General features: G+C 42.4%; 1 protein-coding gene across 3 annotated transcripts in view; it reads right to left on the bottom strand.

The window, feature by feature from the left end:
• Positions 1–16,892, bottom strand: part of VWF (von Willebrand factor) — a 250,196-nt gene that overhangs the window by 115,022 nt on the left and 118,282 nt on the right. For 2 of the 3 annotated variants that reach the window (XM_050965078.1, XM_050965087.1), the window contains exons 22-28: positions 15,816–15,962; positions 14,951–15,091; positions 10,954–11,073; positions 8,249–8,405; positions 7,472–7,630; positions 5,618–5,753; positions 215–1,569 (exon numbers count right to left, since the gene is read on the bottom strand). In XM_050965078.1, coding sequence (XP_050821035.1) covers positions 215–1,569; positions 5,618–5,753; positions 7,472–7,630; positions 8,249–8,405; positions 10,954–11,073; positions 14,951–15,091; positions 15,816–15,962 — 2,215 coding nt within the window. The remainder of the gene's footprint in view (positions 1–214; positions 1,570–5,617; positions 5,754–7,471; positions 7,631–8,248; positions 8,406–10,953; positions 11,074–14,950; positions 15,092–15,815; positions 15,963–16,892) is intronic. The other variant, XM_050965096.1, reaches the window with a different exon arrangement.

The following is a 16,892-nucleotide window of genomic DNA, read 5'->3' as shown; positions in this document are numbered from 1 at the left end:
ATGGTCTAGGTTTACTTGGTCCTGCCTCAGCACAGGATTTGATAACTTCTCAAAGTCCTTCCAGTCCTACATTTCTATGACCCTAAGTTCACCTTCCAACCCCACTCAGATCAACTTGGACAGCAACATGCAAAGCAGAATTCATCCCTGATTCCAGAGAAAGCCTGATGAGAAAGAGAGAAAGAAAATATGTAGAAAATATATCCAACTTTACCTGGGGGAATTATGGATTCATTTGAGCAGCACGTTTTCAACACTAAGTCAGGTGTTTCTCGAATAAGTTGGTTATAACCCTCTATGATTATTGGGGTGTGCGGTTGACTGATCTTCTCAAGCTCTTGAATGTTTGCATTGGGAGTAATACCTATAGGGATCACATTTATGTCACTCGCAACACGTGAGATTACATCAGTGGCGGGGTTTGCAGTTACCATGTACACTAAGTGTGGCACTTGTCTCCTGCCTCCATTGTCTGTGGTAAATGTGTGTTCGGAGACATAGTTGAGGGCATTTCCAGTGTTGGTGGCATTCCCTCCTTGGTACTGAATCTTCCTCACCACCTCAATAATGTCTTGCTTTGACTGTGCTTCACTGAAGGAGTACTCAACAGTGACCATGTACGAGTACTGTATGATAGTAATATGAATGGTTTCTTCTCCTATGTTCATTTTTCTGATAACTTTTGCAATGAACTCCTTGATTATATTGAAGTTTTCCTCTCCTACTTTTTCAGACCCTTCAACAACAAAAGCTATATCAAGCACTTTGTAAATACCTTTACCTGGAAATGATGTAGTAGCTAAACTATGATTGGGTACTGTCACTGTAGTTGCCCGGGGCGGGATTGTAATAGGTTTTTGGGTGGTAGTTGTTAACACATCAGGCACAAGATCACATAGATAATTGATTATTTCATCCTTGTTTTCCATTAACTCCTGTACGTTGTTCATTATGAAGGCCTTGTTTTCTGGCCACTGCCTTTCAATTAGCTTAATTTGCTCCATACTAATAGACGGTCCAATTCCTACTGGTATTACTGTGACTTTCTTCTTTTGCAGAAGAGTGAGGATGCGCTGAATATTTCCTGGAGACTTGCTGGCTGTCAACAACAGAGCAATTCTGGCAGCATTTGTCCTTGGTGCCTTTCCAAACACATGGAATACAATATATTTAAGCACTTCAGTGGCAGAGGCAACTTCTCCACCAGTGTATTTTATGTTTTGGACAATTTTCCTCATCTGAGATTGTGTTTTAATATCTTTGAGCCCAAGATAGATGTTGGAGCCAGTGTGGTATTCCAGAACTGACACTCGGATTTTCTTTTGGGAGATGTGGAGTTTTTCCATCATGCTAATTATGAAAGCTTTTAACAGTTCGAAATCCTTTTCTGAGAGTTTGTTGGAGCCATCCATCAGAAAGGCCAGGTCCATCATTTTGCTGCAGGAGTATACACTTGTCCCTGTGCCTGTAATTGGCTCTTCTGTAGCAACTGGTGTTGGCGTAATGATTCCTTCCTCTTTGTCTTCTGATTCACAGGCACTACATGTTAAGTTCTTTCCTTCACAGTGACTGCAAGAACCACCAATAATTAGTGGTAAAATGAACTTTGATAACAATACACCACCACACTATATATACAGTTATATAGAAATGAGTAAACAAACAAGTCAGCATGAAGATATAATTTGCCATGCCAGATTGGATCAATAGACTTTCAAGTTCCATATCCTACCATGCTCACTACTCTATGACTGTTGCTTCAGAGGAGAGAAAACTGCCACCAAGGGTACTACCTGGCAAATTATGCATAGTGGGAAAATCTCCTTATTCCTGCAGCAATCCTGGGACACCCAATAATGGAATAATTACTTATAGAAATACACTAATGTATGCAAGCAGGAAGCATGTGAAAAGCTGTTTTTGGCTGAACATTCATCATATCATGGAAACATGACACCAAGTGGAGGGCTACATAGAAGTCGATGGGATTTGTAGGCACCACTTCTGGTGAACATGGCCAGTAGATTTGATTTGCACCCTCTGGTTGTATCTTCACTAGGAAAAAAGGTTTATTCTTAACCTGAGTTATTTAACTTGAGTGAACTAATTAGAGGTAAAATCCTATTGAAGACAAGACAGTTTGTAATTTGACATGAGTTAGTATGCTGAGTTAAAGACTTTGAGGGAGTCAAGGGTTTACCTTGACCTGCTAACTCATGTGAAAACTGCACACTGTCTTGTCTTCAATAGGATTATACCTCAAGTTAATTCACTCAAGTTAGCTAACTTGAATTAAGAACACACCTTTGTTTCCAGAGTGAAGCCCTCTGGACTGTGCCTCGTGTCATAGGTTTGTTCAAACCTGAAATCTTAAACTGAAGATTTGTACATAGAAAACCATCCAATTCTTCTGGCCTTTTGCCATTGTCATTATGAAATCAATTAAATTCACCTGGATCCCTTTGCTCCCCTTCCTGTGTTTTTAGATCTTATTATTACTCTTATTTCTCTCTCACACACAATGCCTTTTTCTTATTATCTTGACTTCAGATTTTGCCATGTGTATTTTGCTCCTGTATTTTTTATTTAACCTTATTTTTCTCCTCTTCCTTGTACTAAAATTCTTCTAGCTCTTTTCTTCTCTCTTTCTCTCAGTCCATTTTCTCTTCCCTTCTATCAAAAAAAAGTAGGAGCTGCCCTCTCTTCCTTACTCCTACTCTCTTTCCTACTCCTCTTCTTTTCCAAATATTTCCCTCCACTCATATCCATTGGCACATTCCCACTTTTGCCTTCTCTGCATGTTCCCATCTTTTTTTCCACTTTCTTTATGGGCCTCCATTTCTTCCTTACTCCTCTCTCTTCAACTCTCTCTCCCCCACATAAGTGTTTCCATCTACTGCCCCTCTTCTATATCTACAGCCTGACAGGAGATTGCTTGTGCTCCCTTAGCATGTCTTCAGCAGCTTCTACATTGCTAAATCCATCTGTTCTACTCTCTTCTTTCTGCCTAACTGAGGAAGGTGCACTCCTGAGCCCAAGCACAGGCTAGTGGAGTACCACTTAATGTATTTTTCCAAGTCTACTGGACAGTAGGAGACAGAGAGTAGGGAAAAATGTGTGAAATGGCATTTGTCCCTCCAGAAATACAAGAGATACTAGAAAAGATGGAGAAAATTCAGGATTTTCTGAAGAATCTGGGCAGCTGGGAAGTTCTTGGTTTGGTTTTACATTTATTAAGGCTATAACTATGGTATTTTCAAAATTCTTTACCTGTTGAATCTGATGCACTGGGATATTTGATAACGCACAGAATACACTGAGCAGGATTCCTCAGTAATCTCCACTATGAAGGGCACAATTGAATGGGTGTTCCAAAACTACTCAGATCATTCATAATAGCAATGGACAAAATAGTCTGGCAAAAATTAGAGGTATGTCAAACCTCAGAATACAGCAGGACCAGCAACAAAGCACTTTTTGGATTCAAATACTTTTGTAATCTTTCTCAAGTTATTTCTAGAGCTTTCATCACCACAGTATGTAAGATATCACTATAGACACACTGCTGGCATTTTCCCCCACTGTTAAAACAGAGGAGTGACACTCTTCTAGCTCATAACTCTAGGCAATGAGAGCTTTATATACTGTGTGGGATCAAGGACAAAACATAACTTCAGTGGAGTTACTTAGGATTTAAAGTGGAGTAACTGAGATCAGAATCTGGTCCATACTCCTTAAATTATGATTTTGCTCTGAAAATTTGCACTAAAAATTGAATCGTGTGGTTCTACCTTTGTCATCTTTCAATGATTTCAATGAGAAATCGTGTACAGTTTATAGGAAAAAGCAAATCTTTTACTTAACAGTCAGAGCTTCAAATTCCAACCCGGGATCTGAGAGACAAGCTGAATTCTTTCCTTCTCAGACATCACCACCAGCTTCCTTGGGCTGGCCAAATTCTTTCCTCAATGGCTCCTCTGAAATTTTGCTGTTTTCAATGTGGTTGCACAAGCATAACTGTTTGGAACTTAGTAAATAAGTCTGTTGAATATGCAAGTGAAGGGAGGGATTGCAGCCTCTTCCCCCTCAGCCATGCCAGCTTTGCACTGTTAACTAGAATGATGGGCAGTAAACACTTATTTTCTTCACTAATGAAAGCAACCCAGGGAGCAGTCTATTAAGTAAGAAGATGCCATTTTTCACAGCAAACAGCACATTAAATGTGACATCCAAATTCAAGCTCTCCCAAGGCTGTGTTCTTTTATGCTGATTTTAGTTTCTTAATTGAAGAATTCACAACTCCCTTTGGCATTTAGCATATTGTAACATATGATTTATTATTTTAATCCTAATGCAATATTTTGTGAATGAGATTCCAATTTCCTTTGGATATTTGCTATAAAATTCATTTTTGTACAATATTTTCTATTGTTTGTACAGATGGTGTAGGCATCTAAATTAGGTGACAGCTATGTGCAAAGATGTTTCCCTAGTGAGGTAAGTTTACATAATGTTCTAAAACCTTATGTGAGTGGTGGTTAGTGTATCAGCATTAAAGATAAATTATTATTAAGTATTGTGAAAATTAGGGAACTGGTTTACGTAGATGCATTTTTGACCTTTTGATGGAATTCAGGGCTTGCAACTTATACTGTTAAAAGAAAATACATTACTTAATTAATCAACATAACAGAACCAACTCCATGGGGCTTATAAACAGAGTTAGTTACTACCAGTGACAGGCCAGAAATTCAAAGTTCAGACCCAGTCTGAACTTTCAAAATGTTCAGAGTGTTTGGATCTAGGGTTTTAGTCCGAGTCCATAGCTTTTGCAGATCTACATCCACCTCTATTAAATGTGGGCAAATTATGTGGTGGAAAACATTCTTATATTTACAGTACTATGCCTGACTAATGGAAGTATCCATCCATCAAAGGGTTGGGTATCTGAAGAATGCCAAAATTATGGATGCTAGAGAGCTAAATTCATACTTTTATGCACCTTGCTACCATACAGGACACAAAAATAGCGAGTTCCTCCCTCAAAGCAATGTAAGGCCCTGGTTCTGCATAGTGCTTACCCTACCATGCATGATCCCATTGACTTCATTAAGCCAGGTTGCAAGTACTTACAGGATTGGGCCCTAGAATACCTTCAGTAAATCTTGGGGAAGTTACTTTTCCAGTTACACAGCATAATCTTCCAGCACTTACTAGTCTTGATGGAGTTCTACAGAGATCACATATTCATATCCTTAATTTTATAAAGGATTTTAAAGTATTGAGATAGGGCCAAATTCTGATACCTTACTCATGTTGAATAGTATCTTATTCCAAAAATGGAGTCAACAGAATGACTTTTGGAGTAGTGCTTGATTTTTCAAAGCAATCTTGTAGAGTTTTATACCTCTTTCCCACTGAATTTTAATAGAATTTGGGTACCTAATATCTTTAGTCTTGTTTGAAAATTTCAGGTTCTATTGTGCAAGAAAAAGGGCATCATATTCAGGCCCATAATAGTATATTCAAAACTACATCCACAGCATATTCATGAGAATGCACTTCATTTGTGCCACCATAAAAGACACTAGTGTTGAATAAAAATCTGTTATCTTACCATGATAGACAATGTTCATCATCACCTTTGTTCAAAACAACCCTCTTTCCATGGGGGATCCTGACACCTTCTAATTTACATACAGGACAGCTTTCTGGATCAATACATGACTGGGATAGTTCATCAAGTATTTTTCCTGTTTTAAAATAGCACAGAAGGGTTTTATAAGTTGCAAAGCAGATGTTAAGCTGATTGTTGTATTTAGCGGCTTTAAAAATATGACAAGATCAATGATACTTGGATTGGGCTCAAAGGTTCAGAACATGCTCTTCTTATTAAACTAGCTGTTAGTTTGACACCAAGTAAATCTTTATTTTCTTCCATAGCATTTTTATTGAGATACTATCAAAACACTAACACCAGCGCATATTATATGTAGTAGCTCATGCTACACACAGAGTGAATGTATTTTTTGAGACTAAAAACCAGGTGTGCCAGAAGAAAATGGCATTTACCCTTTTACATCCACATTACTGATTTTTCTTGGTCCCTTTGGGCATTTTTGACTGCATCCTCGTAGGGTGATTTATCATTTTCTCCCCATTATGACTATTCATCTTAGGTATTACTAGGGCATCTGTCAGTTTAAGGGCAGGTCTCCACTAGAAGCACTACTTCAGCTCAGTTGCACTGATGCACCTGGGCCGCTGTAGAGCATCTGGTGGAGATGCTGTATGCCAATGGGAGAGCGCACTCCCATCCACATAATTATCCACCCCCATGAGAGGCGGAAGCTATATTGGTGGGAGAGCATCTCCCGCCAACAAAGAACAGCCTGGACAGCGCTTAGGCCACTGTAACTTGTGTTGCTCACGGTGGTGTCTTTTTCACAGGCCTGGGCGATGCAAGTTAGATCGACTTAAGCAGTAGTGTGGACCTGCCCTGATATTTAAGTGCTAAACACCATACTACATACAGATATACCTAGTGGATTCTGCTCTCACTGCTCCCTGGATTGATGGCTCTGCTCTGTGTGCGCACAGGGGACTTGGTGTAGGGGGCGGGGGAACGGATTGGTTTTGTGATTGTTGGTCCTACAACACATATTTTCCTACTCTTCTCAACTCTCTGCCCTTCTGACTTATTCTTCTCAATTTTCTGTCTCATTTTATCCTCTGCACCCTTTCTCACTTTCCCTCTCCTTTCCATTTTACCTCTTTCTTCCTCCTCTTTAGTCTTCTTTCCCTCCTTTGATTTCCATTCCCTTCCCTTGCCTTCCTTGCTCTCCTCCTATCTTCCTCTCCCACTCCCTGCTCCATCCTCCTTTAAAAGCTCTGCTGTCTCTGCCCACAATGTTTCTCTCCATTCCCTAATGTCCATCCAGTGCCTCCATGGCCTCAATGCACTGCGTGCCTCTCAGAAGTTCTAACCCTAGAGTGAGTTTCACTACTATTCCTGACTCTGAACAGCTGAAAGGTGTAAAGGGAGATTTCTGACTGTGTGGCCAGTGGAGCACAGATAATAGGAACAATATGGGACACAGGAAGTTAAGTCCAGGTGAGATGCCCTAGGATTCCACTGAAAACTGGTCAAAACCCTGGTTTCAATATAATCATTCCAGACAGCTCCAGAAAACCAGGATGAGCCTAGTAAACTGGAACATCTGGTCACCATCTTCTTACCTTGATGGAAACAGTGACGCAAGCATACCAGTAAGATTGTTAAAGATTTAACTTTTGCATATGAAAATTTCACAGTCATTAATCTTACAAATCTGCTTATTTCCAGTCTTAAAAAAAAACACAAACATTTCATGCACTGTTCCAGGGAGAAAAAAAGTACAAAGATACCAGTAAGCGATAAGAGCTGAGCAGCAAATGCTAACTAACTGTGTAAAGAAGACAGTGGGTTTACCTTCAGGACAGTGCACATGGCATCCTTCTACACATTGCAGAGGGCACACCGCAGGTTCAAAGTGCTGGCATGTAATTGGACAGGCAGGTCCACAGCTGTTATATCTCCATTCACACTGATACTCCAATTCATGCTTATTTAGATCCTCACAACTTTGTGCTATGCAATAAAAAGAATCAGTTAAAAAAGTCACCTCAGATTGCATTCACCATGGCTCTTGGAGCCCAGGCAGAAGGCTTGGAGTCACATATATAGCCATACTTGCCAGAGAAGTGTTTATTTTAGGCACACCAGAGTCTGGCCACATATTCACACAATTCTTTTCATACACTCAAACCTATGCTGTGATCAATATTACTGTCCGTTGCTAAAAATGATTGCTAGGAATTAACTTTCACTTTCAATTTAACAAACATTCCATTCCTGAGTTCAGATTTGTACTTCCACGTCTATCATGTCTCCCTAATGAAAGGAGTGATCCCCATCTTTTTTCAAGGTGTGCATGGAAATAGGAAGTGCATGGAAATGTAGCAGACAAAGGGTTACCTTGAGGAACCATCATTCTGCATGCCCAGTACTGGGGACCCTTGCCAAGTCCTGTCCCCAATAACATTAACAGCAGGACTCCTACTGACATCAGTGGCAGAAGGACTAGATTTAATGAAAATGGGTTCTAGCTGAGCCATCAGCTAATTAAAAATTAGCATGTCTTTGGTTTTCCTTGCTGCAGTAGCTCCTGCCATTACTAGGTGTTTCACTCAGCTATCCGGTACTTACGGCACAGAGTTGGTGATCTCCAATGAACAACTGCACCTTTTTGTGCACAGATATGGGCATAGGCTGCGATAGCATCACAGAAGCAAGCACAATCCCCAACTGATTCGCAGGCACAAGTATCATACATGCAGATATCCATATACAGCTCAGGATTCACCTAAAAGGAGAGTTACACAGTATAAACTAATTTCATGCACTTCCTGCCTCTAGATGGACTTGCCCGTGATATCATTTGCCTGTTCATTTGGTGCCCCATCTGACTTCCACTGGAGTCACTGGAGGCCATTGCATTAATGTTAATGGGAGTACGGTCATGACCAAGGACATGAAATGTAACCAACCATTTGAGCAAACTCTACAGTTCCTAGGAACCATTAAATTATGGGAAATATAAAAGCATATTTAACCATATTGGACCTGATTCTTTTTTATACTATGCCTCTTTCATAGCTCTCTAGGGGTATGTCTACACTACCCGCCAGATGGGCAGGTAGTGATCGATCAATTGGGGATCGATTTATCGTGTCTAGTGTAGACACATTAAAATTGATCTCCAATTGCTTTGCCGTCGACTCCGGAACTCCACCGTGGCAAGAGGTGGAAGCAGAGTCGACAGGGGAGTGGCAGTGGTCGACTCGCCGCTGTCCTCACAGCCAGGTAAATCGACCTAAGAGTCACATAGCTGAAGTTGCATGTCTTAGGTCGATTCCCCTCCTAGTGTAGACTTAGCCTAACAGTGTAACAAGGCCTTAAAGTAGGTGTGAATTACAGTCACGCTGTCACAGAAGTGTAAAAGGCCCTAAGTGTAAATGAGATCCAGGCCCTTTAGTGAAAAATAAAAGTTCTCATTTCTAAAATAGGAGCAATAGAGTTTAATGCCAGAAAGGATCACCAAATCATCCAGTCTGACCTGTGGTATATCACAGGCCACCAGCACTACCCAGCACCTGCATGCTAAACCAAACAACCTAAAAGAGACCAAAGTATTACAGCTCTCAGGAGACTAAACTCATATGTGCTTCAGGCACAGAATAGGAAGGGACCAAGTTGCACCAATATTAGGGTTATCATACGTCACGTTTTTGCCGGGAAAAGTCCTTTTTTTAAGCTGTGTCCCGGCCCTCCTGACTTTTTTTGGCAAAAGTGGGCATTTGTCCCGTTTGCTTTTGCCAACTGATCATCAGTTGGCAAGAGCAAATGGGATAAATGCCCACTTTTGCCAAAAAAGTGAGGTGTGAACCCTTAGCGGGGTACAGAGGAACATGGGGGGGAACAACATGTCGGAGGCAGGCAGGTTTCAGGTGAGCGGCGATACCACTCCGCATGCGGGGGTGGTGGGAGCCAGCAGGGCTCGGACCAGCGACTCAGGTCAGCCCCGTGCATGGGGAATAGTGGGGCTGGGCACGGGTGCGTGGCCTGGCCCAGCTCCATGTGGTGTCCCGCTTTCCCTTTGGGAAATATGTCCACCCTAAGCAGTGCCCAAGGTCTCTGCAATGGCAGGGAAATAATTAAATGAGATATACCCAGACAAGTCTGGCAAGTGACTTGTACTTGCATGCATGAGGACTCTTCATTCTCAATCTACAAAGTTTAGCCGCTCCTATTGTTTATCAGATTAAATACCACAATAATGAAAGCGACAGAAAAGATTTGATTCCTTGATCTCCTTTTTTTTCAGCCTTCTAGTTATTACATTGAACAGAGAAGACAAAAAGGGGCTGATTCAAAGTTGATTTCAATGGGCTTTTAGATCAGGCCCAAGGGATTTAGCCATTCATGATATTAAAAGTGATACTGTGGAGGCAAGTTTGAATGTAGCTTCCAATAAATATATTGTATTAACTTGATAATCAGTATGCTAGTGAAAATATGATCATGCTATGGAATACTGCCGTGGAATACTGGGTGCAGTTTTCATCACTCTACCTCAAAAAGGATCTAATAGAAACAGACGCATTCAGAGACTGACAAAATAAATGATAAGATGCAGGAAAGCCTTCTGTATAAGGAGAGATTGAAATTGATTGGAACTGTTTAATTTAGAGAGGAACTAAATAAAAGGAGACTACCTTATAAGAACATAATGAATGGTAGAGATAGTAAATGGAGTGGTCCTATTTATTCTTTCACACAATATAAGAATGAGAAGATATTCAGTGAAACAAAGGCAATAGATATATAACTGATAAAAGGAAGCCTTTTTTGCATAGTGCACAATTAACACATTGCCACAATATATCAATAAGGCAGAGAGCTCAGTAGTTTTCAAGAAAAAATAAACATTTATATGGTAATGAGAACATCCACTGTTTAATTAAATCAATTTTTTGTTTGTGGGTGGGGGCAGGGATTGTTTGTTTTAAGGCATAAATCCACATACTAAAAACAACAGATGCCAACCACTGTCTGAGGGTGAAGATGAAATTTCCTTCGTGGGCCTGTTATTTAATAACTGTCCACCAGAGGTGTGCCTTGCACCTTCCCATGAAACAACTAGTACTGGCTACTCTCAGCAAGAGGATACTAGTAGAGGCAAATGATCTCAGCCAGTTCCTCTGTGAAATCACTGCAAGCATCACCTTTCTCACGGTAGCATCTGGGATGCTCTCTCAAGCAGTGGCAGATTAGCAGGTCGCACATGTGTAAGCATCTCAGGACAGCCCACGTAGAAATGAAGGACATGGAGGGAATGACAAAAGACTTACCAGTTTTTTGCATTCTTTGAAGAGCTCACTGATCAATATGCTACATGAAGTTTCCACCATCATTTGCTTCATTAAGTTGCCATTGCATAATGAAGTAGTCATAGTCTGTCCCTGAGGAACCTTAATGTTATAGGAGACAAGCAGAGACTGTCATGTTAGCCCTGACCCTAGAACATCAGTATTTTCTCTTAATCATGTATATATGGCCAGCTCTTAACACTAGATGTTTTTCACAACAAACTATTTGCTTATTGGATAAAGCTTTAACCTGCCACACTAAAGGGAAATATTATGGCAATGGCAGAGTATAGACTAGACTAGATCACCTCATAGGTAGAGCTGGATGAAAATTGTCAGTGACAAATGCAGATTTGGCAACACCAAAATATTTTGCAAGTCCATGTCGGTTTCCCCAAATAGTTCACTTTAAAAAAAAAAATTCCAACAAGATCTAACCATTCCATTCTGTCATTTCTAAATTAAATGGTTTTGGTTTTTCAGGTTGAAACAAACTTGTTTTGAAATTTCCTTCTATTTTATATTTTTTTAATGCAAAAACAAAAAATATGCAAAATCTACACAATATGTTTTCTTCAAACCATTTTTTTAAACTTTTCAATGCACCGAAAAATATTGAAAAATTTAATTGTGGGGGTCTATCCAAAGTGATTTTTCCTCATGATTTTTTGGAACTGTCAGCAAAATCACAAAATCAGTTATTCAAACAACTCTACTACTGAGTTTTCTCTGTCTCTACCCCTTATGGCTTTTAAACTGTAGTTTAAGTTTCAGAAATCAGTTTGGTGACCTTAGTTCAACCTGGAGCAAATAGCCACATTGCAAAACGGCTAGATGTAGCTTTTCAGTAAGCCTGACAGCTGACATCACTTAATGGGGGCTTTCACTGGAATTGGTACATCTCTCTTCAGCAGAAACACAGAACATCACTGTGACTGGAGAGAGTGCAACATTCCCCAACCGAACCCCAAGCTCAGCATGGCAAAAGGAAAACACGTGGTCTGCAAAATATTTATTGCGGAGATATTTTGCAGAGTACATGCTGGATTCTCTCACTTACTAGGCTGGAACAGTGAATGGCTGGCCAGTCTCAGCACAGCTGGCAAGAAAATTTCTCTTGCTCCCTCCCCGAAAAAGGATATTCAGCACTGAGGAGAACGTGGTGCTAGATCATGCCCATGCCCAGCCACTATTAGCAGTCAAATGCAGTCTTCCCATTTGAGCGTACCAATAAGGGAATTAATTCAGTTTCTTCTCACTTTTTTATTCTTTCTTGTAGCTAAGTGTCTCTGCTCAAGGCTGTGAGTCAAGCTGCTGCCTATCAGTACCAACACCTGTTTACGCTGCCTGCCACGTTCTGTTTTTCACTAAGGAGACTGGCATGAGCCCCTCATTTCCAGAGGGTAGAGTGTAGCACACCCATGCTACTAACACTATGAGAGAGTCTTCCCATTCTGCATGCCTGAGTCATATGTTAATGCTGCTGCTGCTCCTCTGAACTGTAGCCATCTGAGCTGATGTGGCAATATGATTGCCTCTCAGTGTGACCTGATACTATTCGACCGAATGCCTGCTGCTGTTTCTGTGCTGGCTGCCTCTGCACTCTATTCTATATTTCAACTGCCACCACCCATATCGTAACCTTGCTGCTGCCACCCTGGGGCCTCATCACCACTGGGATACTTGGGGTTCCAGAGCACAACAGAAGCCACTAGCACTGCAGGGGGGAAGAGACCCAATGTGAGATTCCTGACTGGCCCATGAGGGGAAGGAGTAAGGAAAAAGGAAGACAAGGGGCACAGCTACAGAGGATGTCTCCACTGCAGTCTCCAGGTGTGATGGCACCTTGCATAGATACACCTGAGCTAGTTTTAATCTAGCTAACTCGGGCACCTGTAGCAGCAAAGTCCCACCAGCGTGGGCTTCAGCCTGGGCTAGTCACTTGAGTAATTAATTACCCAGAGTTCCAGGCAGGCTTGTACAGCTGAAGCCTGAGCTGCCAAGTGCCTGATACCTCCTGCTAGCCTGGAAGGGAAAGGAGGGGGATGGGGCAGGGACCTTGTCTCAGAAAGAAGTGCTCCTACTTTGAAGCCAGGGAGCAGCCAGTGGTACCAGCCACAGGCAGGAGGGGAGGGATAGCTCAGTGGTTTGAGCACTGGCCTGCTAAACCCAGGGTTGTGAGTTTAATCTTTGAGGGGGGCACTTAGGGATCTTGGTCCTGCTAGTGAAGGCAAGGGGCTGGACTCAATGACCCTTTGGGGTCCCTTCCAGTTCTAATAGATAGGTATATCTCCATTATAAAAAAAAAGCCAACTACAGATGTGCACTGAGACACCCATTGTGGGAGCAGGGCCAGCGCTACCATTTAGGCAGCCTAGGCAATCGCCTAGGGCGCCAGAATAATTGGTGAGCGCCGTTTTGCCAGAGGGGGCGGCAGGCGGCTCCGGTGGAGCTGCTACAGTGGTGCCTGCGGAGGGTCCGGTGCTCCACGGCTCCGGTGGAGCTGCCGCAGTCGTGCCTGCGGATGGTTGGCTGCTCACGCGGCTCCGGTGAACCACCCGCAGGCATCACTGCGGCAGCTCCACCAGAGCCACGGAGCACTGGACCCTCCACAGGCACCGCTGCGGTAGCTCCACCGGAGCCGCGGGACCAGCGCGCGGGGCGGCAAAATTGCCATCCGCCTAGGGCGCTCAAAACCCTAGCGCCGGTCCTGAGTGGGAGGGTAAAAAGAAGGAAGAGAGGAGCCAGTAAGGCAGGACTGGAGGGGGAAATTAGAGAAATGGTGAAGCTACCAATGGGCAAAGGGGATTGAGAAGAATCACATCCTTTAGGGAATGATGGTAGGATGGGTTGGGGAGCCATTTTGTGAGAATAAGGAGGAGAGGGGTAGAATCTGGGAAATGGGTGACTTTGAAGTTGGCAGACTTTAAAGGGGGCCTCCTTTTAGTGTGCTTGGAAGACCATTCACATATTATGATGGTGCCCCTGCTCTTTCTGTGGTGTCACACATGCTGCTTGCCTTATCTAGGTGCATCATTTAGTGATACATACAAATGGGATAGCTTTCCTAGGGAGACTGAGAGAAACAAAGCAAAGAAATGCTTATTTTTAGCATAGACAACTATTACCTTAGGAAGCTGTTACCTTAGGAAGCTATTGTGAGTCCAATCCTGCTCCCATTTTAGACAATGTTGAAACTTCCATTGACTTAGATGGGAGCAAGAGTAGGTCCGTGACTTACAAAGAATCTGCAAATTGCAGCCACGACCAATTCTGGGCCCATGACTCTGCCTTCTCTCCCTTTTCTATCATAGTTCTCATTTTACCATGATCCTTCGATTGTTATGTTTTCCTGACTCCAACCCCTAGTGTTATAGCTCTGTTTCTGAACCTCATGCTCCCATGCACTTCATTTACTAGGAATCTTCTTAACTTGTGGTACCCTAGTAAACCTTGCACTTTACATCTCTGCTCATCTTACAAAAAACACTCTGCAATGATCATAGGAATCTAGGAGCGAACATGCAGTTCAGAAAAGGTGAGAAAAATACAGAAAAACTCAGAGGGCCAGCAAATGCTCATAATGGACAGCCTGTAAAAGTTAGGATGATGGGAAATTGGATGTTTATCTGAACTTCTCCTTTCTGGAAATGTAGCTAGAAATTCTGTGAGATCAGGCTCTCAAATGTGATTTCCAGTTATAGCTGGATCTCATGCATCTGGGTTGGCATGCTGTGAGAACAGCCTCTATCACATGATTTGGCGGTTTAAATATTTGTCCAAATCCAAGCAGCACAGAGGTCTTGGAAAACTTAAAGAAGTTAACTCAACATTTATCAGATCTCAGAAAAGATTCCAGTTTGGTGTGAATTCTGGGAGAGGGGTTAGTTTATTTCTTTGATTTCCTCCACAACCATTCACCAACCCCTAACTGAGGTAGTAACCATTAGTAAACAGTTTTCACAGTTCATTCAGTCACCTTTCTGACATCAGCGCAACCTGGACTGACTTTCCAGGAATTCCCAAAGTCAATTGGATCCACTTCAAGATTATTATTGCTGCTGGTCAAATCATTGTTTTGGATTCCATCAAAATTCCCACATAGACCACACACTTGATCCTTGCAGGGGGGAAAAAAAAAACAGAAACACATCAAACCTCCACCTTTAGACTGACATGGAGTTTTGTTAATGAACCTTTTTATTCTCATGCTCTATAGATGTAAGACTACATAATGCCTGCCCCTGGCAGGTGCAAGGGCCTTCAGCCTCCATTCCCACCATACTGACACAGAGAGGAGCAGAAGTAATCTGTCTCCCAGCACTCCAGGGATCAAGAAAGGGACATTGGCTACCACTGCCTGTTCTGACTGACTCTACTGGGAGTGTGTCTGGATGAGTCATGGATTTAGCGATGGGCCCATTTCTCCTGCTGCCCTTGAAAGTCACTGTGCTGTGGGGAGCACTAGCAAAGCCTGCTCAGAAATGCCTTCCCTCCAGCTCCCAGAGGAAACTGTCCCTTTCATTTGCCCTCATTGAGGGCATGATGCCTAAGTGCTTTTCCTCCCTCTTCATTCCTAGCATGATTCAACCTACCAAGAACCATAACTGAACTCTTAGTGTTGAACCACTACAGAAAAATATTAGTCCACAGTGTATTAGTAGAAAGGCCTTTTGTCTTTTTGAGAGAGGGCCTGATGTTTCACATGAATCTATTAACATGCCTACATACGGAATACTGAATTCCTCCCTTGCTCCCCCAGAAGGATCTGTCCAGATGTATTCATTAGGGACTATTAGGAGCACCTTCCTAGTGAGAATGAGAAGGAAATCAAAGGTACTTACTCTGAAATGTCCTTTCAAAATAACTGAGACACCCATGGCCAGATCCCAGGTTACAGAGATTCCTTTGCCCAGGAAGAGAATGTAATAGCGCCCGGACTTCAGGACTTCAAAATTGGTTTCATCTCTAAGAGGCTGCTTGATATTCACCTAAATATGAAAAACATAGTGTGCTAGCAAGGGAAGCTCTGAGACCACATATTAAACAGGTCATTGTAACTTCCCTCCGTGCTCCATGTACTTGCTGACAAAGGGCACTTTTGAGAAGTGCCACGGTGCGGTTAGTTGACTGTTGAGTGAAATCCTATTGCTGCTGCTGCAGATCACTGTACTGCAACATATACATCAGTAGCACACAGTGTTGAGCACAGGCTCAGATGTCTCACACAGAAACCTTCCTGTGGATGAATTACTCCTTTAACGAAGCAACTTTGAATGGCACAGGGAACTGGGATGGAAACCCATTGGTTACAAGTTCCCAGTGTTCTGAGTGAAGCAGTGCCCCCTGAGCCCTCACTACGGAGCTCCCACTGGTTACTGGGATAGATACACAAAGGAATCACTTTTAATTGGAAATAGCATCGGGGATGGATTTGCTAAGAAAAGGATGACTAGATAAGTTCAGCTAAGTCAATTAGTGGCCAATTAACAAGTAAAGGACAGACATCAGTATCAGTTTCCTTTTTTTAGAAACCATGACAATCATCAAATTCATGACACCTGCAACAGCTGTAACAAAAATAAATGTGGCCTATTTATCACAAAGTGCACGGAACTCCTTCCATATTAAACATTGGAATCAAGGGGCAGGTTCTGACTCAGAGCTGTGGAAGATTTGCTTCCACTACACTGGCACTTTACAGCACTGCAACTTTCGCCCTCAGGGGTGTGAAAAAACACCCTCCTGAGCGCTGCAAGATACAGCGCTGTAAAGCCTCAGTGTAATCAGTGCCACAGCGCTGGCAGCACGGATCCCAGTGCTGCAAGCTACACCCGTAAGGGATGTGGTTTACGTGCAGGGCTGGGAGAGCTCTCTCCCAGCGCTAGTGCTCCGACTACATTAACACTTCAAAGCACTGC

This window comes from Gopherus flavomarginatus, chromosome 1 (assembly GCF_025201925.1).
Source record: "Gopherus flavomarginatus isolate rGopFla2 chromosome 1, rGopFla2.mat.asm, whole genome shotgun sequence".
In the NCBI taxonomy this organism is placed as follows: domain Eukaryota; kingdom Metazoa; phylum Chordata; order Testudines; family Testudinidae; genus Gopherus; species Gopherus flavomarginatus.
Note: the sequence above shows the minus strand (reverse complement) of the source record. Positions and strands in the feature narration are given on the sequence as shown.